This window comes from Cetorhinus maximus, chromosome 9 (assembly GCF_964194155.1).
Source record: "Cetorhinus maximus chromosome 9, sCetMax3.hap1.1, whole genome shotgun sequence".
NCBI lineage: Eukaryota > Metazoa > Chordata > Chondrichthyes > Lamniformes > Cetorhinidae > Cetorhinus > Cetorhinus maximus.
In genome coordinates, this window is record NC_135887.1 from 99,533,881 (window position 1) to 99,554,566 (window position 20,686).

At 38.3% G+C, this 20,686-nt stretch overlaps 1 protein-coding gene and 1 long non-coding RNA gene across 5 annotated transcripts in view; one reads left to right on the forward strand and one right to left on the reverse strand.

Annotated features, from left to right (window-relative positions):
* Positions 1–10,581, forward strand: part of LOC144684857 (uncharacterized) — a 14,056-nt gene extending 3,475 nt beyond the window's left edge. Inside the window, exon 2 of the long non-coding RNA XR_013577576.1 lies at positions 9,793–10,581. This is a non-coding gene — a long non-coding RNA (uncharacterized LOC144684857). The remainder of the gene's footprint in view (positions 1–9,792) is intronic.
* The window catches only part of znf143b (zinc finger protein 143b), a 94,588-nt gene continuing 82,030 nt past the window's right edge, over positions 8,129–20,686 (reverse strand). For all 4 annotated transcript variants that reach the window (XM_078549176.1, XM_078549172.1, XM_078549174.1 and 1 more), the window contains exons 13-16: positions 19,134–19,288; positions 13,932–14,093; positions 12,110–12,292; positions 8,129–9,147 (exon numbers count right to left, since the gene is read on the reverse strand). In XM_078549176.1, coding sequence (XP_078405302.1) covers positions 9,058–9,147; positions 12,110–12,292; positions 13,932–14,093; positions 19,134–19,288 — 590 coding nt within the window. In that variant the 3' untranslated portion in view covers positions 8,129–9,057. The remainder of the gene's footprint in view (positions 9,148–12,109; positions 12,293–13,931; positions 14,094–19,133; positions 19,289–20,686) is intronic.

Below are 20,686 nucleotides of genomic sequence, written 5' to 3' on the forward strand. Positions count from 1 at the left end.
AGTTCATCTGATGTTGAATCTTTTATCCATGCCTTTGTTTCCCTGGACACAAAATTCCAATGCTCTCATGGTTGGCCACTCATCTTGCACCCTCTGTATACTTAAGCTGTCCAAAACTCTACTGCCCATATACTAACTCACACTGTTCCTTTCACCCATCACTCCTGTACTCACAGGCCTGCATTGACTCCAAATCCAGCAACACCTCGATTTTTAAATTCCGAAGCTTTTTTAAAAATTCCTTCAAATAACCTACTGCAGTCCTCCTATCATGGCCTCTTCTGCATCCCTAATTTTCATTGCTCCAATGCTGCTGGCTGTGCCTTTAGCTGCCTAGGCCCTAAACTCTGGAATTCCATCTCTAAACATCCCTGCCCTTCTCCATCTCCCTTTCCCTTTACGATGCTCCTTAAAACCTATATCTTTGACTAAGCTTTTAGTCACTTGCCCTAATATCACCTCATGTGGCTTGGTGTTAAATTTTGTTTAATAATGCCTTTGTGAAGTGCTTTGGGATGTTTTACAATGTTAAAGGTGCTATACAAATGCAAGTTGTTGTTGTAAACTTTGCTATTTTCTTCAGTGCTTCAACATTGCTTTAGTAGCATGGACAGTGTGCACTACTTCAAATGTGATCTAAAATTACCTCCTGCTTTTGTATTCTATTCCTTTAAAAGTGAACCCCAGTGATTTGCTTGCATCCTTTATGGCCTCATCAAGTTGTGATGCTACTTCTAGCGATTTATGTATCTGTATTCCCAGATCGCTTTGCTCCTCTATCCCATTTGGTTTCTAAACTTCCAAGGAGTAAATGGCCTCCTTATTCCTCTAACAAAAATGAATCATTTCACTACATTGAATTTAATTTTCTATTTATCCTTCCGCTCTGCGAATCTGCGTTGCCTTTCTGATTTTAATGCAGTCCTCCACATTATTAGGTGAACCCCTCTTCGGTATTTGTAAATTTTGATATCATGGGTGAGATTTTAACTCATTCAAAACCTACCAATTTTCAGAGTTAAAATCAGGCCCCATACCTCCAATTTGAACCTTATATATTCAGGGCTGGATTTTATGGGGCACCGTGGTCCCTGTCCACCCCAGCTAAAAGGTTGAGAGGGAGCCTGTTCACAATCCCAAATGCTGGGAACAGTGTTAATTACTTTAATTTTTTGCCCCATTTACTGGTTGAGGTCCTGCCCAGCAGAGCCGTTGGCCAATTGGATGGGAGGGGGGTGGGGTGCTCCAATGGGCCCACAGAACCTGCAAAACAGTTCCCTATACCCCAACCGACAGCTGGGTTTCCTGTTTGTCGTGGCCCTCCCCCTGCCATGGGTAAAATACCGGGAGTAGAAGAGATAAGATGAGGCCTTCAACTGACCACTTAAACCAAGGGCAGGCAGGCTGCCCGATGTCTTCCCTGGGCATCCCCCACCGTAAAATACTAGATAGGTCGAGTCAGGTGGCTAGGTAGCAGAAAGGCCACCTGCTGGATTTTACATGCCCGCCACCTTCAAACCCAATTGGTGGGGGAGCATAAAATGCAGCCCATGGTGAACAACAGTAGTTTCAGCACAAATCCCTGCAGAACATTATTTTCCATTTTCTCTCAAAGAAACAACTCTCATTATCTTTCCTACCACTGACGTTAAACTAATTAGACTATAGTTCCATCCCACTCTGTCCACCAGTCCTCTGGCATTATCCCTTTTCTTATTGAATTTTACATATGGGTACTAGTGCCTCCTGTTATTTCTTCACTAGTTTCTGTACCTGCAGGTGTAATCCATGTGGATCCGGGGTCTTCACCCCTTAACTTTGGTTCATTTGTCTGGTATCTCCTATTCTATCTTAACTGTTCTAATAACCCTCATGATGTTGTCATATCTCATTGTAAGCCTCATCAATGAAAAGTGAGGCAAAGTATCTATTCAGTGACCCTAACATTTGAGTATTATCTCCTGAGTTTATCTTGCTCATTCTGTAATAGCCATGGTCTAATCTTAATTCTCCTTTGTTACTCATGTACCAAGAGAAAACTTAATTTTTTATGTTGTAATATTTTCATTTTATATTTGCCTTTCCAATTGTCTTTTTAATCTCTTTCCTAAGATCATCATATTCCCCTTTGTCATCATTCTCTATTATTTATGTAATTTTCCTATGCTTTTCTCTTTAGATTCAATTTTAGCTTCTGTATTTATCCTTGGCATTTTATTCTTAGCTGGTTTTGTCTTACTTTTTAATGGAATATATTGCACTGAACTCTTTATTTCTCCTTACAATGGATTTACTATGATTAAAATCCTACTAAATCAAAGGTCCTCATGGTTGGGGATCGTCTTGCAGAGGCTTTGACAGCATTAAAAAAAATGTAATCATCAAATTAATTCAGACCACTTATAGTAATCAGGGCAGGTTTACAATTACTAGGACAAGAGCATGATTAGGACTGATGGGTGCCCATTCCTTCTACCTCTTTGTCAATACTTTTCTCCAGTTCATTTTTCTATCCTCATTCCCTCAGAGTTCGCTTTTTTCCAGTCTTTGTACTATTTATATATTGCTCAATTATTATCTTAAACCTTAAACCATGATCACCTCTCTCTAGGTGTTCTCTAGACGCTAGCCTCTTTTATTTGCTCATTTAAAAAAAATCATTTTTGGGATGTGGGCGTCAATGGCTAGACCATTATTGCCCATCCTAATTGCCCTTGTTCAGAGGGCATTTAAGAATCAACCACATGGCTGTGGCTCTGGAATGACATGTAGGCCTGCAGATTTCCTTCCCTAAAGAACATTAATGAACCAGATGGATCTTTACGACAATTGGCAACTGGTTTCATGGTCATCTCTTAATTCCAGATTTTTATTGAATTCTGATGGGATTTAAACCCAGGTCCAGAGCATTACCCTGCGTCTCTGGAGTACTAGTCCAGCTACAATGTCACTACGCCATCGTCTCCCCAGTTCGCTTTTCATTACTAGGTCTAGCATTGTGTGCAGAGAGTTTTACAAAGTATCACAAAAGTATAAGTAATTAAAAAATTTAATTTAATAATTCAATATAATGAAAATTATTATACATATTATTTCATTTAAGTCACTGACTTGGGTGTTTACCTTTTATTATATGAAAAGTATGAAATAATTTCTACCAAATATTGTTTCTCCAATTGACCAATATCATAATTTAATAGAATCATAGGAGGAGGCTATTCAGCCCATTGTGTCCTGGCTGGCCCTCTGCAAGAGCAACACATGTAGCCCCACTCTCCTGCCTTTATCCTGTAGCCCTGCAAATGATCTCTCTTCAGGTAATTATCCAACTCTCTTTTGAAGGCATTGGTTGAATCTGCTTGCACCACACTCTCAGGCATTCCAGATCCTAACCACTCACCGTGTAAAAAGATTTCTCCTTGTGTTCCCATTGCTTCTTTTTCCAATCACCTTAAATTGTATCCTCTGGTTCTCTATCCTTCCGCCAACAGGAAGATTTTTTTCCTATTTACTCCGTCCAGACCCCTCATGACTTTGAACACCTCTATCAAATCTCTTAACCGTCTCTTCCCTTGTTTAAACATAGAAAATAGAAGCAGGAGTAGGTCATTGGGCCCTTCAAGCCTGCTCCGCCATTCAATATGATCATGGCTGATCCTCGAGCTCAACGCCATATTCCTGCACTCTACCCCTACCCCTTGTTGCCTTTAGAGTCCAGAAATCTATTTCCTTCTTAAATACATTCAGTGAGTTGGCCTCCACAGCCCTCTGTGGTAGAGAATTCCACAGGATCGCCACCCTCTGAGTGAAGATATTTCTGCTCATCTCAGCCCTAAATGGCCTACCCCATATCCTGAGATTGTTTCTAGACCCCTGCCATTATAAATTCTCCCTTTTCAGACTGTAAAGGACCTACATTTGTCTTCACTAATCTTTATATTTTTACATACGTACAGAAACTTTTACAGTCTACTTTTATGTTCCTTGCATATTTACTCTCATACTCTATTTTTGTCCTTCTTAATCAATCTCTTGGTCCCCCTTTGCTGAATCCTAAACTGTTCCCAATCCTCAAGCTTGCTACTTTTCTAGCAACTTTATATGACTCCTCTTTGACTCTAATACTATCCTTAATTTCTTTTTTTCCCTGATGTATCCACATAACAGAAGTTCCTCATCCCTCAAATGATTCTCGTGAATCCTCTCTACACGCTCTCTAATGCCTTCACATATTTCCTAAAGTGTGGTGCCTAAAACTGGATGCAATACTCCAGTTGAGGCCAAACCAGTGTTTTATAACAGTTTACCATAACCTCCTTGCTTTTGTACTCTTATGCCTCTAATTATACAGCCCAGGATCCCTTATACTTCATTAACCACTTTCACAATCTGCCCTGCCACCTTCAATGATTTGTGCACATACACCCTCTGCTTCTGCACCCCCTTTAGAATTGTACCCTTCATTTATATTGCTTTGTTCTTCCTACCAAAATGAATCACTTCACATTTCTCCACATTAAATTTCATCTGCCACTTATCCGCCCATTCCACCAACCTATCTCCTCTTGAAGTTTAACACAATCATCCTCAAGGTTTATTATACTTCCAGATTTTGCCATCAACAAATTTTGGAATTGTGTCCTGCACACCCAAGTTTAGTTCCCAAGGAAAATTATTGCTTGCAGTTTAAAAACATACTGACCAGGGTATCTGTAGCAAGATCTTGTCAGTTCTCAATATCTGCCAATGTTTATCAAAGTACACAATGAAGTTTCATTAATCTTCTGGCATCAGCAAATTATGCATCGAAGAATCATTCCCTATTAATTGAACTGTTTCTAACCCAGGTCTCCACTCCTGATTGCGAGTCAGGGTTCAAAAGTGTAAACATGGTGACAGTTCTAGGCATGGTATGAGGCCCCATGGTTGACCAGTCCAACTGCCTTTCCAACTCGGACAATGATCTGGAGAACTGATGCCATTTACAAAAGCATGTTAATCACAATCTTTGAGAGAGGACTGTAAGAGCAGGCAAAGAAACCCTTTTGTTCCTGACTGTGTAGCCTCTTTTTCTTTCAACTGGATAACTAACTGAACATTTTAAAGTGCCAAAGACAATAGATATGCAAGTTTCTTTGTGTGAAAATAAAACCTGATTAGCCTGAATGAATTTCCATTTTTGCATATAATCATTGATTAACCAGGGGTGCTATATGATAGAACAGGTTCAAGAAACTAAATGGCCTACTCCTAACAATGTTCAAATATACAACAGGTTTAGCACTCAATCTAAAAACACGAATTCATTAAAGCTTTGCAACTTTAGAAAATAACTAAAATCGCTTGGGATTTATAGAATGTCTCATCATATCTATCAGAAAAATGTCAAAGTAGTCAAAATTATTCAAAATTCCAGTAGCTGCTACACAAGCAAAACATGTCAGCCATTTTGAACAAGGGAGTACAGTGAAGAATGAGTCATTAATGCAATTTTGGTGGTGTTGCTTGAAGAATTTTGGCCAGTAGGGCAGGCCCTCTCCCTTTGCCTCTTTGAATATGGCCATATGAACCTTATCTTCCAGCAGAACCAATGGAACAATTAGGGATGGCCCCAGTTTATAACATCTCATTCATAGAATGACACTCCAACAAAGCAGTATTCCCTTAATACACTGCTGGGATGTCAACCTAAATTATATTCAGGCTGAATATAGAAGGACCAGAGTGGAAGTGAAGAAACTAATAAGAAAAGCAAAGAGAGAGCATGAAAAAAGGCTGGCAGTGAACATAGTAGGGAACCCCAAGGTCTCCTATAAACATGTAAATGATAAAAGGGTGGTAAAAGAAAGAGCAGGGCCGATTAGGGACAACAAAGGGGACTTACATGCGGAGGCTGGAGAAATGGCGGAGGTGTTGAATGAGTACTTTGCATCTGTCTTTACAAAGGAAGAACTTGCTACCCAGGCCGAGATGAGGGGGGGGTAACTGGTACACTAGAAGAACTTACAATCAAGAGGAACGGAGTGTTGGAAAGGCTATCTTAAAATAGATAAGGTACTAGTTGCAGATGAGATGCATCCAAGGCTACTGAGGGAAGTGAGTGTGGAAATTGCAGAGGCACTAGTGATAATCTTCCAGTCTTCCTTAGACACAGAGGAATGGAGAACTGCAAAACCCTTGTTCAAAAAGGGGTGCAAGGATAAAGCTGGCAACTACAGACCAGTCAGTTTGACAGTGGTAGGGAAACTTCTGGAAACGATAGTATGGGATAAATTCAATAATCACTTAGACAAGTTCAGGATAATTAAGGAAAATCAGCATGGATTCATCAAGGGAAAATCATGTTTAACTAACTTGCTGGAGTTTTTTGAGGTGATAACAGAGAAGGTTGATAAGGACAATGTAGCTGATGTGGTGTATATGGATTTTTAAAAGATATTTGATTCAGTGCCACCCCAACAGACTCGTGAGCAAAATTCTAGGTCATGAAATAAAAGGGAAAATCTTGGATAAGAAATTGGCTGAGTGACAGGAAACAGTAGTGATAAATGCTTGTTTTTCAGATTGAAGGTTTGTAGTGGGCATCATCAGGGGTCAATGTTGGGACCCTTGCTCTTCCTGATATATATTAATGATGTAGACTGTGGATTTAAAAATTTGCAGATGATACGGAGATTGGAAATGTTGTCAACTGTGATAGGGATAGTCTTGAACTTCAAAAGGACATAGCCATGTTGGTGGATTGGGCAGACAAGTGGCAGATGAAGTTCAATTAAGAGGTGATTCGTTTTGGCAGGAAAAATATGATGACTGTATAAAATAGAGGGAGAGCCTCTAAAGGGGGTGCAGGAACAGAGGGACCTCAGTGTATATGTACATAGGTCATTGAAGATGGCAGGGCATGTTGAGAGAGAGCAGTTAATAAAGCATATAGTATCTTAGGCTTTATTAATAGGGACATCGAGTACAGGAGTAAGGAGGTCATGTTGAACTTGTATAAGACACTAGTTAGGTCTCATCTGGAGTATTGCGTCCAATTCTGGGCACCATACTTGAAGGGTGTGAAGGCATTGGAGAGAGTAGAGGAGATTCACATGATTCCCATGATGAAGAACTGTAGCTATGAGGATAGATTGGAGAGGTTGGGACTGTTTGCCTTGGGAAAAAAGGCTGAGAGGAGGCTTGATAGAAGTATTCAAGATCCTGAGGGATTGGATGATGTAAATAGTGAGAAGCTGTTACCACTCAAGAGAACATCAAGAACTAGAGGGCACAGATTCAAAATAATTGGCAAAAGGAGTAAATGTAATATGAGGAAAAATTCTTTCACCCACAAGGTGGTTGGAGTCTGGAACAAACTTCCTGAAAGGGTGGTGGAGGCAGGCTCGATTGAGGTATTAAAAAGGGAATTGGATTGCTACCTGAAAAGAGAAAATGTGCAAGAATACAGGGATAAGACAGGGGAGTGGGACTAGATGGAATGCTCTTTCAGAGAGCCAGTGCAGACCTGATGGGCTGAATGGCCTCCTTCTGGACTGTAAAGATATTGTGATATGTTCAAGTTCTGGATTGGAGCCTGAACTCTCAATCTTCTGACTCCTGAGTGCTACCAAGTAAGGCCGGCGTCCAAGTTCAGCTAGAATGCATAATGAAAGTAATGTAAAAGGACATAGAGGTTTTTAAACATTAAAAACTCAAATAAAAACCCTCACAAGCAATTAATTTCAAAATATTTTCTTTTAATATACTTAAAAAATATTCCCTGGCAACACCTGCTGACAAGAAGTTAAACTACTACTTCAAAATAAAAAAGTAAACATTTAAAATTTTTCCCTAATTTTTTTTAATAAAAAAATAGCATAATAGCAAGAACTTGTTTGAAATCTCCTTAACAAAAGTGGCTTCTATGTTTTAATAAATCACCCTTTCTATTGATGGGTATTATTGCCCAAGTCTAAGCATATCTGATTTAAAACCCTATGCACAGGATGCACCTTTATTATAAATTCAGCAAGTCATTCAAACAATGTGTTTTTTTCCTTTTGTTTTAATCAGTTAAAATGCGTTCAGAATAACACCTAACACAAAAAAGAATAAAGTGTGTTATTTTTGAATAAAGCAACATAAATTTAGATTGTATGTCTTTAATATTGCACAACCAAAGCTCCTCTTTTTGATTTTTTTACATGATCATATGTAAAAAGTAAAATGTAGGTTACATCTGTGGCATTAGTACGTATTTACAGGTAATTGGTCACAAGCAGAAGATCAAACACCTTTTAGTAGTATGAAATAAATTTCCATAAAAGTGTAAAACTGTAGTCCCAAATATGTTCAACTCATTAATGCTTATACTAGAATATAATATTCTATCACTTAGATTTCCCAGGTGTTGAAATACATGTAGGTGCTTAGGCACTCCACATTTTTGGGCCTACAGTTTAAAAGTACCTTAATATCAAGAACCTGATTTGTCTACTCCAAACTGTACACAGTCAACAGGCAGTGATAATTCCACTCTAAAGCTGCAACATATCATAAAAGGTTTAAAAAATCATGTTTATACAAGCTTTAGCAAAAATTATCTAACAGGTAAATGTATATGTGTCTAGTAAAGTTAATTTGGAATAAAGAATCAACATCTTTAAACTGAAAATCAGTAGTACAGTAAATACTCTTCCCATTCATACATCCATCTCTAACACTGGTTTGCAGAGATACTTTAAAAAAAAGTGTGGTGTATCTAATGCACCTGAGCAGTGACAAAATAAATTAGAATAGTATACAACATGTCATAAGCGAAAAGTGGAGATAAATTAATACTCAAACTCTCAGAACTAGTTTGCAGTGTCATAAATTTTGCTTCATTAACGTATCTTCAACTAGTACTCTAAATGAAGGCTTAAAAATTCATAATGTTCACAATATATTGCAGCTTTAAAAATGATTATAAGCTACACAGGGCCTGTGAGTGATACAGTCTGTGCACTATGTATGGTACAACTGTTGTTGGAAATAAGCAGAACTGCTTCCCTTACATTGTTTTCAATTACTTGTTTATTGATGTTCATCAATCCCTGGCGTTTCACCATGTTGTATTCTAGATGCTATTCTGATCGCCTCCTCCAGTGATTGCTGCTCACCAAGCTATGAAAAAAACATAATTAAATATGATGATTTGTAAAATGTATTATTCCTTATGGACAAAAGTGCACTTGTCAGTTCACAACATTGTGCCAATGATTGTTAGATGTTCTGTCAGTCAAACCATACTCACAACAGCTTCACTGGTAATGGACAGTAAAGTTAGTTAAATCACAGGTAGCAACAACAATCTGCACTGATACAATGCCATTAATGTAAGAAAAAGTCCCAGAGCATTTCACAGAGACATCATAAAACAAAAATGGGCATTGAACCAAAGGAGGAGATATTAGGTAAGGCAAGTGGAAAGGCAGAGGGATTTAGGTAGGGATTGGAAATAACCTATTGCAACCCCAAAGATCTCCATGTGTCCTGCAGAAGTGGTATCAGACAGGGTGTTGCACGTGGTAGATCATCAGTTACCATGTTTCAAAACTTCAATAACTATCTAGGTAATTGAAAGTTTTACTCAGGCGACTCGTAACAGAGATTGCTAATCTAATGCATCCGATGGAATGATCAGATCGTCACCTGCTTACAACCACCTTGCTAATGACTGCGGTTCAGGAAAAATCCAAATTAATTTTGTTACATGATCCATCCTTGCAACCTCTTCTCACCTTTGCTCTTTTGTTATCTACTCTCTAGCCTGAAAGCAAGGACAAGATGAAAGAAGGCGACAATCTTTGCCAAAGGAATCACCATGGCTTTATACCTACATGGAGCAGCTGGCTTGATTCAAATGACTAAACGTGCCACCAACATTTAGAGACTACCAGGAACTAATAAAAAATTAGAATATAAACTCTAAGGAAAAAAGTCCTATTGCATTTATATTATACACAAACAACTGCAAAATACAGAGGAAAGTTGTAGCAACCACCATTCTCTGGAATTATAAACAATGTTGTTTTAACAACAGCAACATTAAATGCTACAGTTTTAGAAGTCACAAAATCATTTGCATTGATATTCTGTACTATTTGGAGATGAGACAGGGAGAGCAAAAGACACTTTTGCATTGATGCTCAAACAAATGTTTTGGCCTCAGAGCTCAATCTCCTCTTTTAATTTGGCAGCCTACTGCTGGTAACTATGTGACCCACAGGACAGATAATAGAAAGAAGCTAATTCTCTGCTGTCACAAATGCTGCTCCCAGAACCATGTAAAAGCTGGGCATCCAAGTGATCAGAGGCTGAGTGCGTCTCCTTTCTGTTGTTGGGTGCAATCAGCTTTCATTAATGGTGTATTGTCAGTGTAAAAGGTTAGTTCCAATTTTACCCTTGATTACATTTTTATTGTATTTCAGAGTGAAAACAATAGCTGTAAGCATGAATTTATAAACTTTATTCTAGGTACAGGCTAAAGTGACACGTTCCATCCCATTCCATGTTGATTGTTTGCAATAAAAGATTTAAGCATAATTTTGAACAGTACTTTGCTGTGAGTGTTATATTTTTAAAGAACATCAGACCAATGGAGAATTTCTTTTTGCAATTTACAAGATTTACGCCTTCTCAAAGACATCTAGGTATGGAAAATAGATGCTGACCGTGCCAGTGATACCCATATCCTGAGAATGAATGATAAAAGTATTCAGAAAATACATGGGATTAAATCCATAAATACATCATATTTGAAAATTATAGATGAATACAGAAATTCTGAATTTAATGTGTTGCAGAATGGGGAACCAATAAACACAGAGTAGGACATGATGATAGCGGAAGGGAACTCATTATGAGATTGATATAGGCAACAAAGTTTATGGGGAATCGCAATTTGGGATTGATAGAATTTAGGAGGGTGGGGAGAAAAGCTTTGGAATAATCAAGTCTGGAGGTGAAAAAAGAATGGATAAGGACTTCAGCATCAGTTGCAGTAAAAAAGGCCACAGGTGGATATGATACGAAAATGGAAATAAACCAGCTTGATGTTAAGACTGAAACTCAGGGTTAAACAGAACACCAGGGTCGCATGTGATCAACCTCAGTCTCTCTCTTCATCCTTTGATGAGTCCAGCACCATGAACAATACATCAACAAGTTTCAAGCTTCTTTAGAAGACAGGGGGAAAAATGGAGAGGGGGAATTAGGGAAAAAAAACTGTTTTAAATAGCTAGAGAAACAACTAAGACAGGGAATTTTGATAGAACCTCTTCCAACCTGACAGTGGAAATTTGGTGGAAACCCTATTTAGAATGTGAGTGAAGTTACTGCCAAACTACCAGTAGTGGAGTAGGAGAAGTACTGAGGAGATTCAGCCCTTAATCTGACTTGGTTTCAACTCCTTACTTTCCAAAACATAACTTAGTTTCAGTTTCAATAAGGAACTGTACATCATAAAAACAGATGATTTGGTTCGTGAATTTGCTGGTTTTGCATTTAGAAAGAAACAAACTAAAAAACGGATCATTGATTATGCATGCCCTTATGAGACAGAGTTTTGAATTTTTTTTCCAATTCCCACTCTTAATTACAACTCACCAACCACGAGTCACTAAACACTAGCAATAAGAGTGGAAATAAACTACTGTGCAGTATCAGTCAGATAACGATAGTCCTTTGATTTGGAAGGAAAGTAAGCAATAAACAAAGCATATCAAACTTTATTGGTGCATAACATACAATATAAGTATTCATTTTTCCCCTCTCCACAGTCAAATTACTGGCAAGTGTTCAATGTCAAAGAAGCAACAAGGTTTTAAAGATATAAGAACAAAGTTAAAGGGGGTTGAGAAGAGACAAAACTATGAATAAACACGAACGTTGGACTTCAATATCAGTCATTAACAGCATTCAGCACACAAGGATATGCAGTACAATACAAACTGTCAGGTCTTCCTGTTTTTGGACAATTTTATTTAATCTTACTCTGATCAAAACTGATGTCAAATAATTACAAAGGTTCATTGTGTACATTATAAACATTTATTCATGTACAGGTAGAATGTTCAAAACCCACCTGCACTGCAATTTGAGTGCCGTTTGCTGTAGCCAGTAATGTAACAGGTCGTGCTCCTCCAGTCACTAAATGATGCTCATGATTCTGGTGGGTAACCATTTTTTCCACTTCAACAGATGCAGCCTGTAGTGCAGCTATAGTAGTTTCACCTCTCATCACACAATCTGGTGTCACTATAGCCACCTTTAGGAAAGCAGATGCTTTTAATTAAATGCCAAAATTTACAATGCATGTACTCTCAGAATTTGTTTGTTCCATTTAATATATGTCGTTCAATTATGATCTTGAGAAGATTATTTTTAATAGTGCTGTCAATTAGTCAATTCTAACTGATGATATTTTAACAGAAATTTAACTAGAGCATCATTTGCCTACCGCAGTCAACTGTTAGTCAATGGTGACTTATCTAGGGGCATCTGGTCTAGTGGTTGGAGAATATTTTACATATGATTATAATGATATTGTTACAATAAAACATAGCAATTATATCTGTTATTGACCTAAGTATTGTTCGTTAATCTACTGAAATGTAGTAAATAAATCACTTTCACAACAGTGAGCAAGACAGACAGTGTTTAGCTGTTTTTTTGAAAAAGATACTAAAGCAGGTAGTATACTGGTAAGTCATGTTGGAATTCCATAACGTGCCTCCACCGTTTTGTACCACTCTCACCTACACAAATTTTCAGTTAAGTTCTCACGGCTATTAGACAAACAGAAGCTTAACAATTTGCAAAAGGAAGAGGAAGAGTGACCCTGTTATGTTCTCACAGACCTGCTTGGGAGCTGGTCTACAGACAGCCTTTTTAAGAGGAAAAATTACATGACATAAGGAGAACTTGGGAAGGCTTGAAAAAGAAAAGATAAGAATGAAAAAAGTCAAATAGTCTCTTTATAAATAGTTAAATGCTTCAAGTTATATCTACAAGGGAGTCAAGGGTTTGGGGGTGGGAGGGTGGTACAGGCAGGAAAGTGGAGTTAAGATCACAAACAGATCAGCCATGATCTTATTGGATGGTAGAGCATGCTCCAGGGGCCAAAGGGCCTACTCTTGCTCCTATTTCTCATCCAAGTCCAGTGGCAGAGCTAGGCTTGACTGACACGGAGGGGTAAATTTGAGATGAGGCCAAATTTGCAAGAGGAGGACCAAGCTGTGAACTGGGAAATGCCAGCATGCCTAGTCCTAAGGCCGAACCAGGAATCAGACTGACTTACAAACTAGAGGCCAAAGATAAATAACAAAAAAGAGAAATACTTGCATTTATATCGTGCCTTTCACAACCTAAGGATGTCCCAAAACATTTTAAAAGTCAATGACAGAGGTTTATGGGAGTGAAATGGAGGTAACCTCACATGGGCCAATCACAGAATGACTGGGGGGTTATCATGATGCCCATGAACTTGCCACTGCTTAAGTCTATAATCCACATTCATTTGTATGTTAAAGATGCACAGTCTCATATTGTCTTTGTTTTCAAAATTTATTTTGTTTACAGCAGACCAATGCAGCAGTTAGAGGAGAAATCAGATTAATCTTTTTCCACATTGCTTAAGCATGCAGTGTGAAAGGACCCCAAATATGTACACCCATAGATATATGTGGATATGGTAGTTTTATTTTGTTCTGAGAATGTGGTAAGAGAAAAAAAATACAAAGAGGATTTAGAAAAAAAATTGAGATCTTGCAAAATTGCGTAAAATTAGAAAAGATCTAAATGACGTGTGAGCATGTCTGGCCCTTGGGTATCAACAGTTTGAATGAAATATTATCCTGAATGCCACTGATCTTAAAAATATTAAACATACAACAAAACTCCTTTACCTGTTGACCATCTGAACCATCTGTTGTCACCATTGTAACCGAGTGCGTATCTTGTGTGGAAATAACTGCATCGTGTGTTGGGACCGTGATGGTAGTACCATCCTGTGTTACCATTGTTATAGTATTGCCGATCCCTTGCAGATCTGTCTGAGATATATTGACCTGAAACAAACAAAATAAAGCTGATTACAAATTTTAACATGCAAAGCAGAGAATTTTTTTTACTACTTGATCTCTTGAGAATATTGTAAATGTGGAGTGAAGACCAAATGTAGTCTTCAGGTGGGTAGAGGGTAATGAATAATGTAACCAGGGTTCCTATAAGTATTTCAGGCAATTTCAATCTCATATTCTGTCCTTATTTATGTGTAATATTTATGCTGTCGTCATTATTACATTATACTTTAATTGTACATTACTTACAGTTAAATAGCAAAGCTTACAACAATTTGGAGAGCAAAGAAATAACATTGATTGGAGCAGAGGAGTCTGAAAAGCTGGGTTACTAAGTGAATCAGCCTGAATTTACTTATTAATTTTTTTTTAAAACACAATAACTCAAATGCTTAAGGTAGGAATCCACAATAGGATAAAGACAGACAAGAAATCAAAACTGAATGGGTCCCAGCTGAGATGATGAACAGTAGGACAGGGAAAGTAATGGTGTTATTTCCTGCAAGCACAGGAATTGCACACTACGCGCATGATTTAATAGCCTGGATTTTCCTTTCCTAATAGCGGCAAATGCCAAGATGCTCATCGCCATTGAGGGTCACAATAGCACAGCAATTTCCAACAATTTGAAATAATTCCAATGCTCTTTTCCAAGAATTCATATATATTTAGAGAATCATACACTGAATTAATTACTCCCCTTGCTATCCTACCGTACAAAATTTAGTTGAGAATCTCTTCCCTCCCCCAAACCCATAACATACACTGCAGAAGCAAAGAAGGTTGTGGGGTGTGGGTGAGAGAGGGCAGAGAGAGCAATGAAAGTCAATTTTAAAACTTGCTTGCTTAACAAAGTTTAAAACTATGAGAGTAAAGTTATACAATGCAAATGCCTGCAATATAAAACGATTTTGAAGATTATGGACTATACATACTGTACTCCCAATTACTCAAATGTTAATCCTTTTTACCCCAGCATAGCAAAAAAAAAAATCAAGTACAATGGTTAACATAATTCCTAGCTAGTACGTTTTGGACAAACTACAAAGAGCATTAGAAACAAGTGTTAATTAATTGTAAACAAATACTGCTCTTTACAAGCTTCAATTGCACCACATTTCTGGAACCAGGATAACTCTGCATTTCTGGCCCAGTGTAATTGCAAACTGGTTTGACACACTTACGCAGTTTATTCTACAGCAATTCAACGATTTGCCTAAAATACTTACTTTTTTTGAGAGGCGAGGTAAACAAACCCAGATAATAATACTGCACTGAATATTAAAAAAACACTAAAATCCCCAAAGTGTAAACTGAAGGCACAATTAGTTTCATTCCACCATGTATAATTTTTGAATTTTGGAGTTCATAACTTGTTTTGTCAGTGAAACAAATGTATTCCAAGAATTTTATGCACAGTCATGTTGAATTTACATAGTTTGTATTAATCTAGATTATGAAAAGGCCTTCAACTCAGCAAGGAATCCAGTGGAATGGAGGTTCGAGTGGAATCAAACAGAGGGAATTTGGCAAACACATTGCAGGACTCCTCAAGAAACACAACAACAAATCATGTCGTTCAGGGAAACATGATGCAGAACTCATTTATCTCCTTGAAAGTCTTTCAAGACTGCCCTCATAATATTGAAATTAGTGTACAGTTAGGGGAGAGGAAGTTTAATTATGTGAGGTACGCGGGTGACATTATACTTACATTGAGACCTAACTACAGAATCCAGGATACCAATTGTCCACTTCAAGGAACTGTTGTGGACTAAAAGTGAAGTCCAAGAAACAAAAGTGGTAGTATGGAGAAAGTGATCAACAGAAATGGACACACAAATAAAGAGACAGTGATAAAAAAGGGACTGAGAGAGATCAAAAGAATTCTGCAGATTCATCTATTAAGGACCCTGGGTCAAGAAAAAAACAAATGTTGAAAAGGAATGAGGGCCACAGAGAACATATATGTTGCTCAGATCTTGAAAGTGTTGATGCATAGGAAGGCAGTGGTTATCATGGCATGGTGTAATGTGACATTTATAATGCAATCTCTGTACATAAAGCCCTCTTCTCAGCAGTTAAAAATTCAAATGTTTGAAGCGTTCAGCAGCAGTTATCAAACCCAAAAGTGTAAAACTGTCAGCTCTTAGCTGACCGTGAATCCAGATTTATAGTGAAACACCTCACCATGATGTTGACGTCATAATCTAAAATCTTCCTAAGTGAACACTATAGTTATTTTAGAGTCTAGTTCTGATGATCATACTTAAGAAAGGTATGTTGTAATCATGCTACAGTATTGGCACAAAGTTGGCATTTTGACTAATTACAGGAAAATTGGCCAGGGTTGGGGGGGACTGTCCTAGCCAGCCACACTTCAAGCAGGATGGCCCACTCTCAGCACTAAAATTCCACAACAAGAAACTTTGCACAATTAAGGAAGTTGTATACTCCATTGAGAAAGACTCAATGAGAAGGATGGACCATCTGTGGCCAACTAAGGAAGTTAAGGATGGTATCAAATTGACAGATGAGACATACAGTGCTGCGAAAATTAGTGGTAGGCCAAAAGATAGGGAAAATTTTAGAAAACAGCAAAGGATGACTACAAAATGAATAAAGTCAGATAAATTAGAGCATGAGAGAAAACTAGCAAGAAATATAAACACAAGACAGTAAAAGCTTCTACAAGTTTTTAAAAATTCATTCATGGGATGTGGGCATCGCTGGCTACGCCAACATTTATTGCCCATCCCTAATTGCCCTTGAGGAGGTGGTGGTGGTATGGTCCCCAGCTGAGGTTACCACTGGACAAGCCTGATCCTAGGGTGGAACCCAACTTGATAGATCCTAACTTATTTGTTTGTTTAGATACATGGAGAGGGGCTACTGAACAAAGTCACCAGTCAGCTAATAAAAACATAAAACATTTATTAAACAAGAAAAGATGAACTATATTACCATACTCCTTCATCCATAACTATATCTTAACAAATATATACAGATTTGTAAGGATAACACAAGTTTTAAAAGCTATCTTAACTTTAATGTTTATATTTAAGTACACAGTCCATGTAAACCAATTGGCAACCTATAGTCAGGCACATCACACTCTGAAACCAAGTGACAGATGCCACCTCAAACAGATAGTCTAGATCTCTCCTCAACTTACCCCAGATGCTTGTCACACTGAGCGCCAATCAGTCTCACTGAACTCCGTTTTTCACACAAGGGTTTCCAATCTCCACTCCCCAAGAACTTGCCTTGGAATCTTCACCCAAACCAACGCTTTCTCTCAGACGTCTTCTGCAAGGGTTCACCTCCAGGTTTTCAAATTCTCTTTCTGATGTTCCTCTCCCCTGGATCACCACATGTATTCATGCAGTCTTCCACACTCTCTCACTGACTCAGCCATCAACAGTACACCACTGCTTCACATGCCCATAGCAAAGAGTTACATACCTTCATCTGTCTCCATCACACTCCTGACTTGTGCCTTGTAGATGATGGACAGGCTTTAGGAAATCAGGAGGGGATGTACTCACTGCAGGATTCCTAGCCTCAGACATTTTTTGTTGTTGAAGCTTTTCATCTTGCACTCATCAGGACAATTCAAAAGAAAATACCAATGTAAGGGAAATAACATATTTATACTGTATGAGAAGAAAGTGCTGATTTGTATGGAAGAGGCATTGCCAAGGAGAATGCACCAGTTGATGGTGGCTCTCAGTTAACTGCCAAGCACTGTTTGAAATTTAAAACCAGGCAGTTTGACTCTGATTGGTCAAGGCATTGCCCTGGGGAATGAACCAGCAAAAGGCTGTCACTTATTTTGTTTCGCTGAAACAGGCGCAATGTGTGTACATGTTCTTTCTGTCTGCAAAGAACAGGGCCCTGTGTATTAAGATATGTAGATTCCAGTGCACGCAAATGTACCACACTGCGAGCCTGATTAACAATCTTAAATTGGTTGTCAGCATAATTCTTAGCACACTGAGGATCATTTAGAAAATGTTGTCCAATCGTGGAATCATGCCTAATTTTGGACACTGTGATTTGAGTTTTGCAAGCATGGGCTGGTTGGGTACAGTCTGTACCTTGCCCATTGCGAAGCAGAAGGGACATACTGTTTGATACAATCTGCTAGTCTTTGGGACGTACGGCCTACGTACTTAGCATCACACTGGCACCGAAATTCATACACCAATTACTCATTTGTTTGGCAGAATGTCTTTTTGGCTTGACGGCAGCATCCTGTTAGTGGCGAATACCACTCATGTTGCTACCACATAGTAGCAACGTGAACCAGCTAGCTTCACCTGTTGCTCAAACGGCCTGAGCCATTTGCTCACCATACAATCTGAAATAGGGCACATCAAAGACATCCTGCGAGATAATGGCTACTCTGATCAGATCATTTCATTCTGTATATCACGCAAACTCATGAGCGGGCCCAAGGCCATCACTTTCGGCCCTGAAAAGTGCCCAGTCTACCTCAGATTAACCTGGAAGGGCAAGGTATCTCAAAAAATTAAGCAACAGGTGAAGCTAGCTGTTTCACACTGCTACTATGCAGTAACAACACGAGTAGTATTCACCATTAACAGGATGCTGCCGTCAAACCAGAAAGACGTTCTGCTTATCACACAAATGAGTAATGTGGTGTATGAATTTCAGTACCAGTATGATGCCAGGATATGTAGGCCATACATCCAAAGACTGGCGGATCATATCAAACAGCATGTCCCTTCCGCTATCCGCAATGGGCAAGGTACAGACCGTACCCAACCAGCCAGTGCTTGCAAAACTCAAAACACAATGTCCAACATTAGATGTGGTTCCTCGATTGGGCAACATTTGCTAAATAATCCTCAGTGTGCTAAGATTTACGCTGACAATCGATTTACCGTTCTCAGCAGTCTGACTGATGTTGAAAATTGTGCATATTTTAATATATATAATACTTTTGTAATTTTACTTCTATGGTCTCATTGCAAAAATACTGCAGTTTAGTTTTTTTCTTACCTGTTGCTGAGTACCATCTTGCGCAATAAGGGCCATATGTTGACCTACGTCTGCTTGTGCAACTGTAGTAACTTGTCCAGATAACCCATTGTCTTCTTCAACTCCTGTTACATAGGTAATTGGTTGTCCCTTAAGGATTTCATCCCCAGAAGTAACTTTTGAAACAAAATAGGATATAAACAATATGTTAACACCCATTTCTAGTTTGGGAGTGTTTCACTGAAAAAAATATACGACATTACTCGTTTTAAACTAACCTCTATATCTATAAGAGAAAAAAATGCAGGGATATGGGAATAGAATGAGGAGTGGGAGTAACTGGATTACTCTTCGAACAGTTGGCGCAGACTTGATGGGCTGAATGGCTTGCTTCTGTGCTACACTATTCTATGATTCCATAATACCATAAAAATGCAAAGTGATGTTATATCAATCCCCTGTGCAATAAGTTAAACACTTTTGTAAAAAAAAATATAGCTGGAAAAACTCAGCAGGCCTGACAGTATCTGCGGAGAGGAATACAGTTAACATTTTGAGTCCGTATGACTCTTCATCAGAACTAAAGAAAAATAGAAATGAGGTGAAATAAAAGCTGTTTAAGGGGGGTGGGACAGGTAGAGCTGGATAGAGGGCCAGTGATAGGTGGAGGCAAAGAAGAGATTGCCAAAGATGTCATGGACAAAAGGACAAAGGGGTGTTGACGGTGGTGATATTAGCTAAGGAATGTGCTAATGGTGACATTAAGGGTAGAAAGCAGGGCAAGCAAGTGACAGATAGCCCTAGTGGGAGTGGGGTAGGGGGAAGGGATCGAAATGGGCTAAAAGGTGGAGATAAAACAATGGATGGAAATAAATTTTAAAAAATACAAATAGGTGGGAAAAGAAAAATATATATTTTTTTTAATTATAAATTATTAGAAAAAAGGGGGATCAAAAAGGGGATGGGGATGGAGGAGAGAGTTCATGATCTGAAGTTGTTGAACTCAAATGTTAAGTCCGGAAGGCTGTAAAGTGCCTAATCGGAAGATGAGGTGCTGTTCCTCCAATTTGCGTTGAGCTTCACTGGAACATTGTGTATATTTTGTGAGCTCAGTTAAATAAATTTATATAACCATGTGACATCATTTGACATGAAAGTAGCTTTTTTTTTTAAAAAGAGAAAGCAGATATTAACAATAACACCAGATTTATACAAATTCATAATGTATAGTGTCTGCAAAATTTTCCAGTTCTCACTGTTTGGTGAAATCACCTTGCCAACATACGAATCAGGTGATTTGAGCAACATTTTGTGCCTTCTGCTGCAGCATCTAACATCAGAGAGATATTACTAATGACATCAATGGCACCAATGTCCTGTTCCAGTATGGTGGCAGGTGATACAGTGATTAGCTGTGGTTTGTGATTATTTAAAGAAAATACAAATTCACATTCTCTCATTGAGTGGCAATGCTGACTTGTTTAAAACTACAACTGACAAGACACAAATTTCTAAAAGAACAGAAACTCATTCATATTGGGTGATTCATTAGTCTCAGACACAAATAATTCCTT